At 39.2% G+C, this 18,334-nt stretch overlaps 1 protein-coding gene across 11 annotated transcripts in view; it reads left to right on the forward strand.

Moving 5' to 3' along the window:
- Window positions 1-15,030, forward strand: part of LOC122548961 (microtubule-associated protein 4-like) — a 416,046-nt gene extending 401,016 nt beyond the window's left edge. For 10 of the 11 annotated variants that reach the window (XM_043687987.1, XM_043687988.1, XM_043687989.1 and 7 more), the window contains one exon: window positions 7,544-15,030. In XM_043687987.1, coding sequence (XP_043543922.1) covers window positions 7,544-7,753 — 210 coding nt within the window. In that variant the 3' untranslated portion in view covers window positions 7,754-15,030. Of the gene's footprint in view, window positions 1-3,414; window positions 3,581-7,543 lie in introns of all 11 variants that reach the window. The other variant, XM_043687985.1, reaches the window with a different exon arrangement.
- Window positions 15,031-18,334: the final 3,304 nt, after the last annotated feature.

The following is an 18,334-nucleotide window of genomic DNA, read 5'->3' on the forward strand; positions in this document are numbered from 1 at the left end:
TTGGCTGAGTCACATGAGTACCTGCCATGTTCAAGGTGGGAGGTGTCCCCACGTGTAATGGTGGTATCTATGTCCACACTCTGACATGTCTTGCAGCGTCTACCGTGACAGGGTTGTATGGAGTTGTCCTGAGAACTGGGCAGCTTGCTACAAACAACAATCTGTTTGAGGTTTGACAGTTGTTTAAAGTAGTGGAGGTGTGGGGAAGGTCTTGGTGAGGTGCTCATCCTCATTAATAATGTGTTGCACGTCACGAAGAACATGGCGTAATTTTTCAGCCCCTGGGAAGTACTGAACAACGAAGGGTACCTTGTCATTGCAGCACATGTCTGTCTCCTGAGAAGGTCATTATGGTTCCTTGCTGTGGCACGTCTGAACTGGCGGTCAATGAGTTCAGCATCGTACCCCGTTCTTGTGAGGGCATCCTTGAGTACTTCCAGGTGTCTGTCACGTTCCTCCTCCTCTGAACAAATCCGGTGTATGGGTAGGGCTTGTCCATAGGGGATGGCTGTTTTAATATGTTTTGGGTGGAAGCTGGACAAGTGTAGCATTGTGAGGTTGTCTGTGAGTTTGCGGTAGAGCGTGGTGCTGAGGTGTCCGTCCTTGATGGAGACGCATGTGTCCAAGAATGAGACAGATAGTCGAGAGTAGTCCATGGTGAGTTTGATGGTGGGATGAAACTTGTTGATGTCACTGTGTAGTTTTATCAGTGACTCCTCGCCATGGGTCCAGAGGAAGAAAATGTCGTCAATGTACCTGGTGTACAATGTTGGTTGGAGGTCCTGCATAGAGAAGAAGTCTTGTTCGAACCTGTGCATAAAGATGTTGGCATATTGGGGTGCAAATTTGGTCCCCGTGGCTGTTCCGTGTGTCTGGATGAAGAACTGGTTGTCAAAGGTGAAGACGTTGTGATCAAGGATAAAGCTGATGAGTTGTAGGATGGTGATTGGAGATTGGCAGTTGGTGTTGGGTACTGAGGCTGTTACCGCGACGCCATCATTGTGGGAGATGCTGATGTAGAGTGAAACTATCACTGTATTCTAACAGATGAAAGGCTTAACTGACAATCACTTTTTCAATGTATAATTTCAGTTACATCACACTGTAAATGTTTGCTATAAATACTGTTACAATTGAGCCCTCCACTATCACCTGATGAAGGAGCGTTGCTCCGAAAGCTAGTGTGCTTCCAGTTAAACCTGTTGGACTATAACCTGGTGTTGTGTGATTTTTAACTTTGTACACCCCAGTCCAACACCAGCATCTCCAAATCACTTGTACTCATATTGCACTTTTTAAAATAATAAGTTATCCCAGGCCTTTTCATAGTCATTACAAGATAGTGTTTGACATCAAAACACACAATGCAATATTAAGGAAAATGAGGGGAGAGGAGGAGAGTTTTAGAATGGGAATTCAAAAGCTTAGGATTTATAGCAGCTTACCCATAGTCATCGATAATGGAGTGGTTAACATTGTTGGAGGATTACTGATAGTTTGCAGGATACTGGTGCCCAAGGAAATTACAGAGATAGAAAGGCTTTTTTACCCTGCTATGGTACCAAAATGTCTCTCAACATCCTAGTTGACTGTGACAATGGTAAACTTTCTCTGCTTATCATTCTTGACCTGTTAAGAAGCTGACCACAAATTTCTATTCCAGTGCTTCACCACCATTGCCTGGTAGGTTGGGTCTGCACTTATGGTTTTATTTTTAAGTGGCCAAAAACAGAATGCTGCTATGCTGTTACCTTGGGAGTCCTTGTGGATCAATTGTGGCTTTTCTCCCTACTTCTCATTTACTTGCCACGTCTTCACAACATCATCAGTAAACAAAGTATGAATTTCCACACGTATGCTGACGATACCCAACTCTACCTCACCTCTACCTCTGTCAACCCTTTCACTATCTCTGTATTGTCTGATTGCTATCCCAACATCTAGTACTAGATGAACAAGAATTTCCTGCAACTAAAGATTAGGAAAGCAAAAACAATGGTCTTTGGTCTCCATCCCAAACACTCATTCCCTTGACATCAACACTCTCCTTTTGCTTTGCAGCTATCTGAAGCTGAAAATCTTTTTAAAGCCATGGTTTCTATATTTGACCCAAGATCATACCATCCACAATCCACACTATCACTAGACCATCTAGTGCATCACCATCCACACACTAGCCTCACCTCACCTGGTACTAAAACCCTAATTCATGACTTGACTACTGGCTTGTAGAATTGAGTGCCCCCTCTAGTTCTACTTTCTGCAAACTTGAAGCAATTGAAAATTGTAGACCATGTTCTATCTTGCATAATGACATATTGTCACTATACTCACTGATTTGAATTGGCTCACTGTTAAGCAGCATCCTCATTTCAAAGTTTACAACCTTCTTTTCAAATCCCTTCATGGCAAGACTCTTCTCTGTAACTGTAATCTCTGGTACTAAGATCACCATCACTCTCATTCCCCACCCCTGCTTCAGATCACCACACAATCTATTCTGAGCTCTGTACATCCCTGACTTTTAATTGCTTCATGATTTCTTGAGCTGCAAGGCTTAAGCTCTCCGGTTCCACCCCTGTCTTCCTGTCCACATCTTTTCTCCTTTAACAAGGTCCATGAAACCTAACTCTTTGACCAAGGGTTTAGACTCTGGTCTAAAAAAGTGGTTTGGAACATTGTATTTCATAAAAAGTGCATTAAAAATATATTATAGCAAACACAAGTTTTATTGTGAAAAATAAAAAGGAAACAGGCAAAGGAGTAGTGAACTTTAGAGTGCAGAGGTGTGCTGCTACAGGGTAATTTTTTTTATTAATTTGTGGGATGTGGGTGTCACTGGTTGGCCAGCATTTATTGCCAGTCCCTAGCTGCCCTGGAGCACTTGGTATTTGGAGCTCGAGGGAAATGGGTTGAAAGTTCAATGGAAACAATGTGTTTGTTCCACTGAAAACCTCCAGTTAGAGACTGAAAAGGAAATTGCCACAGTTACCACTTGCTGCGCAGAAAACCCACGGCAAAGTGAACTTTTATAAACCAAGTGAGAACAGAATTGGGATCAGCTTTCATACATCACATGATCACACTGTTCACCTACAAACTCTGCCTATCTAAAGAAGAGCCAGTCCACATATATTAGAATGTCATTGGTATCCTGGGGTGAGGAAGGACAGAAGCATTATTGTTGTCTTGATCTGTGCCTTTACTTTCTATCCTTAGAAAAATCTAGCTCATTACTTTGGAGGATGTCTCTTTAGTTACCAGAAGATTACTCTCAGTCCATCAGTGCATTTAATTGTTTGAATCCTGAACATTTTGTTTCTTTTCAATTTCTCATGTATATATTTTGCATTTCATTTCATGCCCTTCTATAACAATGCACCATTGTACCCCACCCCACAATTTTATTTTTAGAATGAGGGTGAAGAAGAATCAGAGTCAGCAACGATCAGTCAGATTCCAGAAAATGGGGATCTGACAGGACAAGCTGAGAGTGTGACACAGCAAAATGGAGTAGGGGAGGACCCCACTGCCAGGTCTGCCGAAACTCACAGCCAAGAGTTACAAATACAGGAGACATGTAAGTGAAAGCTTGGCCTGCGTGGGGTGTGTAGTTTTGTGAAAAATGAATTTGGGAATTTGGTGCAAAAGTGGATTTGATGATGGTCATTAACTCTGAGAATCAGCTTCAAATCAAAGCCATACTGGTGAGTTGCAATATTGTCTCTTTTCTTTGGGCAGCCTCATGCCACTTCCTAAAGGGTTCAAGCACACAAAAGAAAATTTCCCCTCATTCAATCACAAAATTGCCTGACAATCTGAAACAATGTGTGCAGCTTATAATAGCAGCTCTTCTTAGTTTGCAGCTGCAGAAAATTATTGACCTGTGTAGGGGGAGCAATTTATGTGACAGTGATGGAATTGATTGATGAGGTGATGTAAATTGATCTTTACTCTGTATCAAATTGAAGATTTAGCTGTCCTGACTGCGCATGGTACAGTATAAAGGGTGTGTTACTCTGTACTTCGGCCATCCTTTGCTTAAACATCTGTTTCTGTTCATGGAGCTTTTGATGAGACAGAGTGAAGGAAACTTAATCAGCAATTTAGTTGAAAGAAAGGGTAGATAAGATTAACTTTTTTTTCTTGATTGGGGATTCTGGAACGAGGGGTCATAGTGTGAGAATTAGGGCCAAATTCTAGGAGGCACTTCTGCACACACAGGCTAGTGGAAGTTTGGAGTATTCTTCCACAAAGACACTATGCTCGATCAGTGATTATTTTTAAATCTTCAGTTGATACACTTTTGTTAAGAAGAGATATTAAGGGCTGTGAGCCATGGAATTAGGCCACAGATCATTGGTGATCTTATTGAATGATGGTACAGACCCGAGGTACTGAATGGCATACTCCAGTTCCTATCTAACAAATGCTCCTGGGGAAGGTACAGTGTAAAGTCAGCTTTACTCTGTTTCTAATTCATGCTGTACCTGTCCCCGGGAGTTTTTAAATGGACAGTGATAAAGAGCTAGTACATACAAGGCAGGCTTTAAGCAAGGTTTAGAAAAGGTATTTTACTTGAACTTATTTTGGAAATTTAAATAAAGTGTGCATTTTATCTTGCACCCTACAACAGGATAAATGGCAGTTGCAAACTCTACCTTATCGGATGCCTCCATTCTCATGGTATCCATGATTTTATTTAAAATCATACAAAGTGTGACCAGATGTAGAAAATCACAGGATTTCAAGCCCCAACAGTCACTTCCTCTTTCTATGAATTTATAAATTTGATTATTCGTCAGATTGTGTGATTGATGCATGTTAGCTATTTTTAGCTAAAACACCTGTTCCTAGTCTCCTATTAATCAGAAAGCTCAGCTAATAGTTGGGGACCGAGTTCAAAATCTGCCACAGCAGATGGTGGTATTTGAATTCCGTAAAATAGCCTTCATTGGTCAGAACATTGAGTATAGGAGTTGTGATGTCATGTTGCAGCTGTATAGGACATTGGTGAGGCCACTTCTGGAAAATTGCATATAATTCTAGTCGCCCTTCCACAGGAAGATTGTTGTTAAATTTGAGAGTATGCATAAAACATTTAGATTGATGTTACTGGGACTGGAGGGTTTGAATGGTGGTATTTGAATTCCGTAAAATAGCCTTCATTGGTCAGAACATTGAGTATAGGAGTTGTGATGTCATGTTGCAGCTGTATAGGACATTGGTGAGGCCACTCCTGGAAAATTGCATATAATTCTAGTCGCCCTTCCATAGGAAGATTGTTGTTAAATTTGAGAGTATGCATAAAACATTTAGAATGATGTTACTGGGACTGGAGGGTTTGAGTTATAGAGAGGGGCTGGGGCTTTTTTTCCTTGAAGTGTCAGAGTTTGAGGAGTGACCTTACAGAGGTTATAAAATCATGAGGGGTATGGAAAAGGTGAATAGCCAAGGTCTTTTTCCTCGCGTGTGAGAGTTCAAAACTAGAGGACATGGTTAAGGTGAGAGGGAAGAGATTTTAAAAAAAGATCTTAAGGGGTAACTTTTCCATGCAAAGGGTGGTGCATGTATGGAGTGAGCTGCCCGAGGAATTGGTGGAGGCTGGTACAATTACAAAATTTAAAAGGCATCTGGATGGGTATATAAATAGGAAGGGTTTAGAGGGTTATGGGCTCCAACACAATCTGCAACGTCATGGCACAGCACATCACCCATTTAACCATTCCTATCAAGCCAGTAGGTGTCAATCTAATGAAGTTACCAAGCACAAGTACTTGCATGCCAAACACTATAAGCAGCAAGTGATCAACGAAACTAAGCAATCCAACAACTAATGGATCATAAATAACTCTATCCTCAATAATGACGGAGCCCAGTGCATCCAGTACAAAAAATAAATCTGAAGCATTTGCAACAATCTTCAGCCAGAAGTGCTGAGTGAATAATTCTTGAGTTTGTCCAGAGCTCCTGCATCACAGATCTGTCAGTCTTCAGCCAATTTGACTCACTTCACATGATATCAAGAAACAGCTGGAAGCACTAGAAATTACAAAGGCTGTGGGGCCTCAATAATATTTCAAAATAGTACTGAAGGTGTGCTCTAAAGCTTGCCACATCCATAGACAAGCTGTTCCACAGCCACATCACTGTCATTTAGCCAACCATGTGGAAAGTTTCCCAGGTATGGCCTATATACATGTAGTAAGACATATCCCACCTGGCCAATTACGACAAGTCAGTCTAATTGCAATTATCAGTAAAGTTATGAAAGGAATGAGCAACAGGCTATCGAGTGAAAATTGTTAATTAAATAACCTGCTCGCTGGCACTCTGTATGGGTTCCACCATATCCCCTTAACTCCTGACCTCATTACAGCCTTGAATCAAAAATGAACAAAAGTGCAGAATTCCAGAGGTAAAGTGAGATGACTGTCCTTTTTGACAAGGCCCACATTTGACTGAGTGTGACAGCAAGGATTCTAGCAAAACTAGAGTAATTTGGAATCAGGAGAAAACTCTCCACTGGTACAAAGGAAGATAGATGTGGTTTTTGGAGGTTAGTCATCTCAGCTCCAGAATACCTGAACATGATGTCTTCTAGGCATATGTCACTTACCCTATCAGTTAAAAATTCATCCGTTGACATTCAGGGCAAAGCAGTCTGCTTGATTGGCACCCCAAACTTAAACATTCAGTCCCTACTCCTGCCTCCCACTAACATAGTATGCAGCATTGACAAGATGCGGTGCAGATGTTCAACAAGGCATCTTAGCACCAAGAATGGGATTTTTTTTTTCTTTGTAATTCATTTGGCTTCAAATTTCAGGTGTGGTCCCTTACAGTACTTTGAACTGATGGTCTCAGTCTAAATGGCAGGACCCATAGTGGATAAGGAACATAATTATTTCAGTCAACTTTGCTCTTTAATTAAAACATAACAGTTTAAGTGGAACATTAAACAGAATAAAATTACCCAAAGCACTCCACAGCAGCATTATACAACAAAGTAGGAACTGAGCCACAGAAATATGATCGAAAGCTTGATCACATGAGGTAGGCTTTAAGAAATATCTGTCTTAAAAAGAAAAGTGAGTTAGGGAGGTAGAGGTGTAAGAATGTTCCAGAGCTCAAAGCCTAGGCAACTGAAGGCACAGACACAGGGTAAGGAATTTGCTATTTATACTAGGATGAGAAAGTTCTTAACTCAAGTTTAAGAATTTTTGGAATTCTCTTCTCTTCTGCGGAGAATTGTGGATGTTCAGTCATTGACTATGTTCAAGGATGTCATAAGAGTTTTGGATTGTAATGGGTTTGAGGATATGGTGATCAAATGGAAAAATGGAAGCTAGGTCAAGGATCAGCCTTTAAGTGATGGAGCAGGCTTGAGGACCTGTACATCCTATTACTTTTCCCCTATCCTTTTATGTCCACACTCTCACTTTCAACCAAGGTCACTAGCTGATTCATCTCTGAAGTATGGGCAACACAGATACTCTTGTTCCTAATGAAATTTACCAACCACTTTCTTCTTTTTCCACAGATTGAATCTCGCAAGTTGACGTTCCGTGAGAATGCCAAAGCCAGGACAGACCACGGAGCAGACATTGTGTACAAATCCCCCAGCATTTCAAACAATACCTCTCCTCTCTGCAGCATGTCACTGACAGAAAGCCTCAGTTCCCTTGGATCACCGCAGCTTGCTACTCTCACTGAAGACCTGTCTGCCGTTCTAGCACAGCAGAGCTTGTGAATTTTTCTTTCCTTCCTTCTTGTTCTTTTCAAACTACATTTAACCAAAACAAGAAGTTTAGCCTCATTAACAGGATTTGTGCTTTAAAAAGGATTTGTTCCTATTGAGTTATTTCGGGACTGAGTAGCTTTACTGCAACCTTTTATCTTAAACATCCATAACACAGGTCTGAATTACCACTCCCTACGGGACATTGTGAGCAATAACTTACATGTTTGTGTTTTTTTGGGGTGATAGCCTAGCTCATTGCTTTGAATAGAGAAACCAATGTCTGCCACAACAATTTGGAGACTGAGTAGTGGAGTCTGCTGGATCATCTGTTAATTAATTAATAAAGTTCAAGTTAATTCAAGTTAACTTCTAGTTAATTCAAAACCCTAATCCAACCCAAATATAAAACTTGCCTTCCCAACAACCATTTAACTACATTAAAAGATTCATCTGTGGTTTTTATCTTTTCCAAACTGTACTTTTGTTTAGTACCCCCATCCAGTAAATTCTAAAAGCAATTCTAAATTAATATTTAAAAAAAAAATTTTGCCCTTCTGCTTGAATTGCTAACAACTTATGAAAATTCTAATTCCACGTTCTTTTAAAAGTCACTGCTTTCCAAATTCTTCCTTTTCCTTCAAATAAATAATGAATATCATTAGAGTAAATATTAAGAATAAGTTGAGTTTGCTTGCACATTGAGAAAGGAAAGAGGAGGGCTGGAGGAGTACAAAGATCAGTTTGATTTTAAAGAAAGTGTTTGGGATGAATACTGGCAAGGAATTTTCAAACCTTAAAGGTTTGTTTAAGAACTTTCTTAAAACAAAGCACCAATTTTATTATTGTATAGAATGATGCACCATAGAAAGTGGCTATTGATTATTTTCCCCTTGTGAAATTCTGTAATCTCTTGGCCATGTTTCTCTCTGTGCTACTTGCTAGATTCCTATACCATGAGAACTGTGGTTTGAGCAATTGTTCATTGCTCACTTCCCTTTTAGGCATTTTAATGGAATCATAGAATCTTCCATCACAGCTCTGCCAACTCCTTATAGAGCTTTACCCCTATTACTCTCTCTCTTTCCCCAAAACCCTTTACTACTTGTTTATTTTCAATTTCTTAGTGGGTCAACATTTCCACCTCTGGCTTGTGAAATACATTCATTACACACTCATTACTGAGTCTGGTGTTTAAGTGCAAAATGATTTTATTGTCAGTCGGACATCATCTACACCTGGTGAAATGGATATTTCAGCCATAATGAGAACTGAGTGGGATAAAGGTCAACCTGTACCTGAACCACTTGAAATTGTTTGGAGGTTCCACTGAGTTGCAAGTATTCAGAGCAAGCTGGTTTGATGCTCAGTACAATAACAAGTGGATGCACTTTAAAATCAGCACTCTTAAGTCACATTGTTCAAACTGATCTTGACTGAGGACAGATGGGATAAAAATAATTGAAATGTAAAATCATGAACCTGTAGAGAATGGTTATGGATACTTTTTCAGTCCAGTGTGTGCACTGCATAGAGATCTATTGAAGCTGTGGGTGCTGAATCCATTCACTCAAACCCAATTTCTGCAGTTTCCTAATTCTTAGAACCTCAAGCCATGGACTTGTCCCTCCCATTTAGCATTCTGCTTTTGGTGAACAGAGTATGGCAAGGAAAAAATGAAGAAACAGAAGTCATTATATCCCAGATGCTGGAAATACACACAGGTCTGTCAGGACCTTTGCGCATGCAGAGGTAGTTAAGCTGAAATATTAATTCTGCCTTCCTTCCTGCAGAGGTGAGGTGCTGTGTTTTTACTCTTCTCCTCCTTTCAGTTGAATGTCACATCCTCAGAAACCTTCTCCATCATAAAAAAAAAAGTATAGTTAAAATGTTCAATCCTCCAGTGTGGTCTGATTTTATTTTTAAGCACCTCTTAGCCACTTTTAAGATTGTTTAATTTAAAGCACATCCCCAAATGATACTAGGTTGTAAAGGGATTGTATTGCTTTATTTTTAGCATCTTTGGACTACATGTACGATTGTGTTAGAGGCACCTTTCAAAATGTGTACTTGCAGTAAAGTTGAAATATCTCAATACCACCCTTCAATCCAATTAAAATAAGCCTCAGGGGTGATCTAACCAGCCAGAGAATCCTGGTGGAAGGGAAATTTGGTTAGGGGGAGGAATGCGGTCACAACTGGATTTTTCAGTATAGTGATTCAAAGCCATTACCTGCTTTTCCTGCATTAAGAACAAGTCCTGTTAGTGAATAAAACAGAGGCCTCTTTCCCCTCACTCTTTGCAGCTTCTCGATTTCCGCATTGGTGTTTAAATCTGTTTTAAAAAAAAAACTGTAAATTGTTTTAACTTGTAGATTTCTTCAAAAGTTAATCTTTGGTGATGAAGTACTGACTATTGTAAAATGAGTGGTGATTTAAAAATACAATTAACTTTGTTTTCTAAGCAATATAATCTGTGTCCAGTCAAGCACCAACTTATGAGGAAGTGTGGTTTCGGGCAGGATAATAGACTGGGTTAGTGTCATCCAGGAAAGTTTGTTTGGTATAGAAAGCAGGCAGGTGTACATGGACGTGATGTTTGTGCAGAGTTATATGAAATGAAAAGCAAGGAAAGAGACTTTTAAAACATATCTTGGTCATAAAGCAATATGAAGTAATGAGCCCAATTTTAATGGACTATGACATTAAAGTTAGTCACACAGTGGTAGTTACCATGACCAATGAGTGGAGATCTGGGCCTTTGTGCCTTTTGTGTGTATTTAATTTTGAAAAACATGCATTTGCAGGATTCATGATTGGTGAGAGATATTGTGTTCAGTAACTGCCCTCCAAAGATGAAGCTTAGACCATAAACTACTGAGATTGTCTTCACCAGTGCAAAGTATCTGTCTGAACAGCACAGAGATGAAATTCTGCAGAGCAACTACAGAAATGTGTGCCACGTTGTTCCCCTTGCACAGAATTTTAAAATTTGCATGAGGTGAGAAGGAAGTCCTGAGCTACAGATGTCTCCTTCAGTTTGTGAAAGGCCAGTACAAAGTCAACAAGTGAGACCTGGATGTCACCATAGGCACTGAGTTCACCACCTCTCCTCAATAGTGTGCTATCTGTAGTGGGAGGTGAACAAATAAAGTTTGGCTTCCTTATTTGGGATACAATTGAGAGATGTTTCTGTTGGTGAGTTAATCCCTGCCTAATTTTGGAAGGCAGGGCCAAACTGATAAATGCAGATGAAGGTAGGGTTAACAGTGGAAGATCATCCGTGAATCTGGATTTTACAATAGGACTTTACTTTTCATGTAAAGTTGATTATTTTAGTGTAGAATTAATGTTTGCTTTATCAAGATTTGGTAGACAATATTAACTCTGGTGTTGCTGAAAAGGATATACAATGTTCAACACTTGCTATCTTCATCCCAATGCCGTTTGTCGTGAATTTACTGCCTCTACTCTTATCTGTCCCAATACCATCACTGCTTCTCTCCAGCCTTGCAATGTATTTGCAATCGTAGCTGCACTTAGCATTTTAAACACTATTCAAAATAGCTCGTGTTTAATATAGAAATATATTTTCTGTTATTGTTTACACTTAACTCAAAATAGCTCTAGAAGATGGCTGTTTATAACAACAATTTTATTCTCTGCACTAATGTTCAGGTGTGTGTTGAGAGATTGAAAGGACTGTGTGGCATTTTGAGTTATCTTTTTTAAAGACTAAAGTTTGTTTTGTATGTGTGTGTTTTCAGAGCTTCACCAGTGGAAAGATAGCAACCTCACTTTAACTGGTCCTTAGATCAATAACTTCAGCATTATGATAGTACAGTTTGTGCCCAAACGCAGTTTTATTTTTGTGAATGAGGGTGGATATAAGAGCGCTCTAGGAAAACCAAGACTCCAGTGAATTACTGTCCTGGAGTTACTGGAAGTTTAGCATTGTTCATCCTTGTCTTATGTGGATACACTTTTCATTCATGTATTGTCAGGTTTATTTTTCCTTTCTCACTCGTTACAATCCTCCTCGCTTTTTGAAGGAGGACTCGCTTTGGGGCTGTACTGTTTTGTTGGTAAGGTAATTCTGATTTACTCATCAATGTGGCCACTCCCAATAAACTAAGTACCCCAATGCATGTGTCTCTAACAGAACCCATTGTATAGCAAACAAGAACACCTCTCTAGCTGGTCAGACCACCCGTTTAAAATTGTGTTCCTTGAGAATACTGTAGCAAGTCTTCAGAATTTACACCAGGAACAGGAGGGGGAGTTCCTAGTTTTGGAAGCTTTTCCTGCTGTTAGCTTATCTCAGTAGATTCATCAAGTCGTTTAGTGTCATTGGCTGTAATGGATCCCCCAGATTATTGGTTATCTTTCAGATCACTTTGTTCCCAGTGCATCTTCTATTGCAGTTTCACATGTTATAGCAGGCTGATATTCTGTACACAATGTCTGGGGAGAATTAAGGAGCCCCAGCAAAAGTTTGTGCCCTTCAGGAGATGAAAGAGTAGAAATTAGCAAGAGATGTTAAAGAAATGGAGAGGTATTAATGGCATTTATTGGGGTTTTGTATTGGCTTTTAGAAGCACCTTTGTTGTGAATCAGTCTGCTTTGTCCTTTCCTTCCAACTTCGTAATAGGGGAAAAAAAACGTTAGGGCAAGTGTTTGGTGGGCCATTCTCTGTTTGCAATAACTTGCTAAAAATCTATTGCTAAAAGCCATTGCTTATCACCTTTGTTACATTTACTGGTGGAATTAGATTAGATTCATTTCAGTATAAGAACATACATTTGAACAGAATTGATTTTAGGACAAAAGTGGGATTGCTGTGGGCATGAGAATCCCATGACAGATTGGTCAGGTTTACAATTGTGTTGAAAAATGCTATCAAAAACGTTTTGCATCCAACCGTTTGTAAGAATTGTACAATCCGCTCAGTGCGAGTATTTCAGATGTTATGTGCATGTGTATTTGTTACCAGGATCAATTTTAATGTGATGTTCGTGCTGCCGTGATTGTGATTATTTCCTTTTGCGTTGACTTTGCCTTTGTGTGGCTTAATGTGAATTGGTCTGTACCAGGAGCAAGTGATTCTTAGACCTCATCTGAATGCCATGTGTGTTTTTAAAACCACCATACCACTTCCCGGTATCACCTGGAGTAGAAAGATATTATTGTAGTCGGATTATGGGTAGTCAAGACAAACTGAGGAAACTGTAGTACCTCCACAACAGCCAACAGCACCTTCTAAGCTGAGAGGGGGATCCAGGAGGGTGTAAGCTGGAAATCAGCCTGGGCTGTCATTTCTAATGGCTATCCCGAATCTGACTCTGGTACTAATGTACCTAATTGATGTCCAGAGAAGAAAAAAAAGTTGGTTTAGACTGCTTCTGTAGACAAATAGCCCACCCAGACTTGCATGCAATGATTAGTCACGGGCAAGATGCTTACAAAAGCAAAGATCGAACTCTTTGGTACAAAGGGAGGTGGGGAATAACCTGGTAGGCCATTAAAATGTGGTCTTTATTGAGAGCCACTTTAGGGAATGTGTAAATGGTATTTCAATAATCAGTGTGACTTGATTCCAGAGGTAATGTTCAATTTGACTTGTAATGTCCTTCTCCATCTTGACATTACCCTCCCCTCTCCTACTCCCCACCAACCCAAAAAAATTACCCCTGTAACTGACCACTGTGATTCTTGGCCACACCAGGTCATCTCCAGAATGAACATATTTGCTTGTGAAATTAACAAGCAAAATATTTTTTGAATCTGCATGTGCTACTTAGATTTCGTTTTAAAAGTTCCTTTATGGATTTGTAGCAAACAGCTTATTTGGTGGGGAGGGGGAAAGCAGTCAAATATTCAGTTCACTAGTAGTTTGCGCTCCAGACTGGTTGCCACGGAGTGTGGAACCCAATGTGACCTGCATCAGATTCTAGAGCAGGAATGTGAAGTGAGAGACATTGTGATTAATATTTAATAATGTATATTCTGTTCTATATAAATTTTAAAACAAACACTGCAGTCCACGACAAGGCCAATATATCCCTTCACATGCCCTTAAAAATAATTGCTTGTGACCATTGTGAGACTGGATGACTTGTGGCTAGATTGCAATTGTGAAGAACCAGTGACTGACAGCTGCCATTGAAAATAAATACATCAAATGTTGACTGTCCTTTTAAAATGGGTTTCATCGTCCAAGTGTGCATTTTTGATCTCGAACTATTTCAATTCAAAGTGACTTGGACTCCGCCTTGGCACCGAGTTTAAAGTATTGGGCCACCTTCATCGGTCATTTTGTACTCAGTTGATGCTGCATTGTTAAGTGTCTCCTTGTTCATGATTCACCTCACAGACTTTAGGTCAGTAGTTCCTTCAACTGGTGATCCTACCATCACCCAGCCACCAAGACAATCCATACTAAAAAACCAAATTCAAAAGAAAAGAGTGGCAAGAAAAATACTGATGATATTTAGTGTGAAAATGTGAGGATGAGAAAAGCCCATTGTTGTGACAAAAACATCGATTCCCCACCAGTCTATTCTACCTTTCTTCTCTTTTACTTACTTTCCTTTTTGCCCCCTCCTCCTCCATCTCCTTCCCCTTTTCTTTGACTTTACTACTCTCTTTCCTTCACGCTATCTGCATTTTGGACTGTATAAGTCTGTAGGTAATTTGGTCTTTTTTTTTCCTGATCATTACATATTTTAAGAGGTTTGTTTTAAATCTTTTTCTTTCAACTTTGTTTTGCTTTTTGATGAGACTCTTAACCATCTTGTAATCTCAGTTGTGCCCTTCCAAATTTCTTGTAGCTATTTTAACCGAGCTGCCATTTCCCAACAAAGAAACTTGAAGCTTTAAGCATCAGTCCACTAAGGTCACAGAGCACAACATCAAGGCATGAATTCTTTACAGTGAAGGACTTTTGTTTTGACAATTTGAAATGAGAGAAGCGAGATGTTTTTTTAAAAAACAAATTTGTTACTGAAGACCAAGGAACATGGGTTGACACTTCTGTTTTGTGTGTTTTTTTTGAAACCTATAAATGGATTTTAAAAAGAGTAAAATGGCTCCAGCAGTGACTACCTGGGTGAGGTTGTACAGTATTTCTGCTGCTGCTGTTGTCAACACATTTAATGTTCCAGAATTTTCTTCTCGCTTTTGCTGTTTGGCTGCTGATAACCAACATCTTTGTGACAGAACTCAATTCCCATTGTTCAGTCCTTATTGTAAAAGTAAAAGTTTGAAATAAAGCTTATATGTTGATGTTAGCTGTGTATGTTTTGTTACATTCTCTGCGGTAATGCCATGCCCTCCTATCCAAAATGTTTGTGTGCAATGGCTCTGCAAATTGTTGGAGTATATTTCAATGTTTAGCTTCCAACCTTCATGTAGTTCAGGGACGTTAATTTTTCGAACAAATTGGTCACCTGGCGTGCTTCTGTTTTTGTGTTTTAAAGTCTTAATTATAATTCTTTGGAGTTCTGTTTATTTCCAGATATTGCTGGTATCCTGGTTTTCACTTCTGACCTGCTGTCAGTCCTCCATTTCCAGAAAACTCTTATGTAGCCAATGAATTGGGATTTCCTGGGGGTCCTGGAACACTTCTTTTGGTCATACATCAAAGAGATGTCTGACTATCTGGAGACTGGGAGTCTGGGCCACTATTTACCCCACACTGAATTGAAAACAATTCTGTCCAGCTGACCTGATACTCTAGGTGCTTTCTGGAGTGGTGAGATTAGCCTGAAGTAAAGGGCTGACTGCAGTTTCATTGAAGGTACCAGGAAAGATGTAACCTACACTAAATGACTCTGAACCACTGTTGTGGCTAGGGATTTGTTCCTTGCTATGGAGACACTAGTGTTGGTTGCACACTGGCCTTTCGTATCCAACTTTAAAAACAAGGTAGAAGTTTCCCTAGACCTCTGACTAGAAGCACATATTGAAAAGTTAATTTATATAACAAAATAACAATTCAAAACCTCTTGGCCTGTTAGTCTGCAGTGCCACTGTTCTACCATTTGCCAGTAAAATGATGCACCTGCTGGAAATACTAGGCAGCACTAGTAGCATCTGTGGAGCGAGGGGGAGAGAGAAAGAAACCAAGTTAACTTGTAATGTCAGTGACCTAACATCAGAGACCCAAAATTTTAATCATGTTTTAGTCTCTTCCTTGGCGTCTCACTTTGCTATTAGTAAATTTTATTAGTTCATTGACAGTTGTGCCCTGAAGCTGCCTAAGTCTGGAAAATCTCCCTACTGTATTTATCTTTCTTACTTCAGATGCTCTTTGAGCAGGTTTTTTGGTCATCCCATTATCATGTTATGGGGTTGTGTCAGATTCCCTTTAATATTCTTGTGAAGTGTCTTGGGACTTTATTAAAAGCATTCCATAAAAGCAGTTTGTTATTCCACTTATAAAATGCCTTTTGCTACTTTTAAAAATGAAATTTCAAACAAACTGAAGTGCATTATGTCGATGGGACATAGTTTGAATTATGCAAAGCATCCCTTACATCATATTTAACAAACACTGCACGCGAAAGAGGAAGTGACATTTCAGAAAGAACAGATTTGGAAATGTCAAAATGCCTGCAGGTAGGAACAAATTCTGTCAAATACACTCAAGCCCAATCCAACCTCCTCCCCAGTCTTTATAGCTTTCTTCGTGGGCACTTTCAAATTAAAGAAAGGCAGGCTGTGAAAAACATACCATACTTGTAGTATCCATTTACTTTTTAAATGAAATATCCTTTTTTCCCCCAATTTCCCACCTGGCGTTTGAGTGGGTCTTGACATTTAAGAAGAAATTCTTCAATTGTGCCAGAAGAAATTATAGTGGCTGACCTTGTGTAACTTCAAAGCCTATTAACAAACTAAGTTAACGTGTGCAGCATTGCAGAGTTTGAGAACCCAGCATGATTACACAATTTAGGTTTTGGCTGAACTGAATTTTGCTTTTCATCTGCATGGAGACAGCACCTAAGTGATCTAAGCTATCACACAAGGCATTTCTGTTCAGCTGTTTCCCGAATAGCAGTAAATCCACTTCAAAAAGCTGTGAAATGCTATGGATGTTCTGAAATAATACAGGCATTTGTATAAATGCAAGTCATTTCTTTCTTGCAACTAGTTGCAGAAGAATTTATTTATGCAACTAACAAATAAAGGAGGTCAGGTCAAATCATCTCTTCTGAAATGCTTATATCATTAATTAACAACAACCTCTTGGGTCCTTGATTAAAATTTCTTTGTCTATTTTGACTTTAATTACTCCTGATGAATAATGCATTGTTGGTTAAATAAGTTTGGAATATTTTAGTTTGAAAGCAATCCTAACTCCCAGATGAAACAAGATAGCACGGTTACAATCTCTTCTTGAGATGCCAGAGCAGAATTAGGCCATCGAGCCCACCAAGTCTGCTCATCATGGCTGAGTTTTCTTGGCTGCATTCTCCTGGCTTCTCCCTGTAATCCTTGATGCCCTCACTAATTAAGACCTTATTTATGTCTGTCTTAAATACGTTAAACAAACTGACCTCTAAAGGCCTTCTAAGGCAACGAGTTCCACAGAGTAACCACCCTCTGGTTGAAGAAATACCTTCTTGTCTCACTTCTAAAGGGTTGTCAATTCATTCTGATGTGCTGGTGTTGGACTGGGGTGGACAAAGTTAAAAATCTCTTGACACCAGGTTGTGGTCCAACAGGTTTATTTAAAAGTACAAGCTTTCAGAGCGCTGCTGTATTGTCAGGTAGCTAGTGGGACAGGATCATAGAACACAGAATTTATAGTAACATCGCTTAATGAATCAAAACTTGCATTCGATCCATTCTAAGCGATTAAAGACTTAACAGCAATGCATCAGTTGTATGTCACTTTGATCTTTTACTATAAATTCTGTGACCTGTGATGCTGCTCCACTAGCAACCTGATAAAGGAGCAGTGCTTCAAAAACTTATACTTTCAAATAAATCTTTTGGACTATAAACTGGTGTTGTGATTTTCTTTTGTAAATATATTTATTAGCAAAAGAAAACTTTTTTGACTTTACAGAAATAGTTACTTAAAATATAACAAAAACAAATACCAGTATAATAAAGAAAATTTAAATTACAATACAACTGTCTACTAACTGCTAACCTACCCATTAATGCAAAACAACACCATTAAATAACTAAGTGACTAATCAAACAAAAGAACACACAAGAACACAAAATAACAATGATTGGTGCAAAGCTCCCAAACAAAAAAAACGGGAACATTGTATATTTACCTGTATTAACTCAGGAATGCCCCCCTCCAGGGCTCAACTAACCTAACCATCCTGGTTAAACAAATGCCCTAGTTAAGGTAATAAACAAATCTGTATTCAAAAACTCCACAAAGGCCTGTTATGCCTTATATTAAAAAAATCTCCTGTGTGCATCATGTTTGTTTGTACAAAAATCCAATGGAATGGACTCCATAATTAATTTCCGCCATCCCAACAAGCCTGGTGGGTTCTCAGACAACCAACTCATCAGAATATTTTTCTGTGCACAGTAAATAAGATTATTAAATAATTTCTTCCC

The sequence above is a fragment of the Chiloscyllium plagiosum genome, chromosome 4 (genome assembly GCF_004010195.1).
Source record: "Chiloscyllium plagiosum isolate BGI_BamShark_2017 chromosome 4, ASM401019v2, whole genome shotgun sequence".
In the NCBI taxonomy this organism is placed as follows: domain Eukaryota; kingdom Metazoa; phylum Chordata; class Chondrichthyes; order Orectolobiformes; family Hemiscylliidae; genus Chiloscyllium; species Chiloscyllium plagiosum.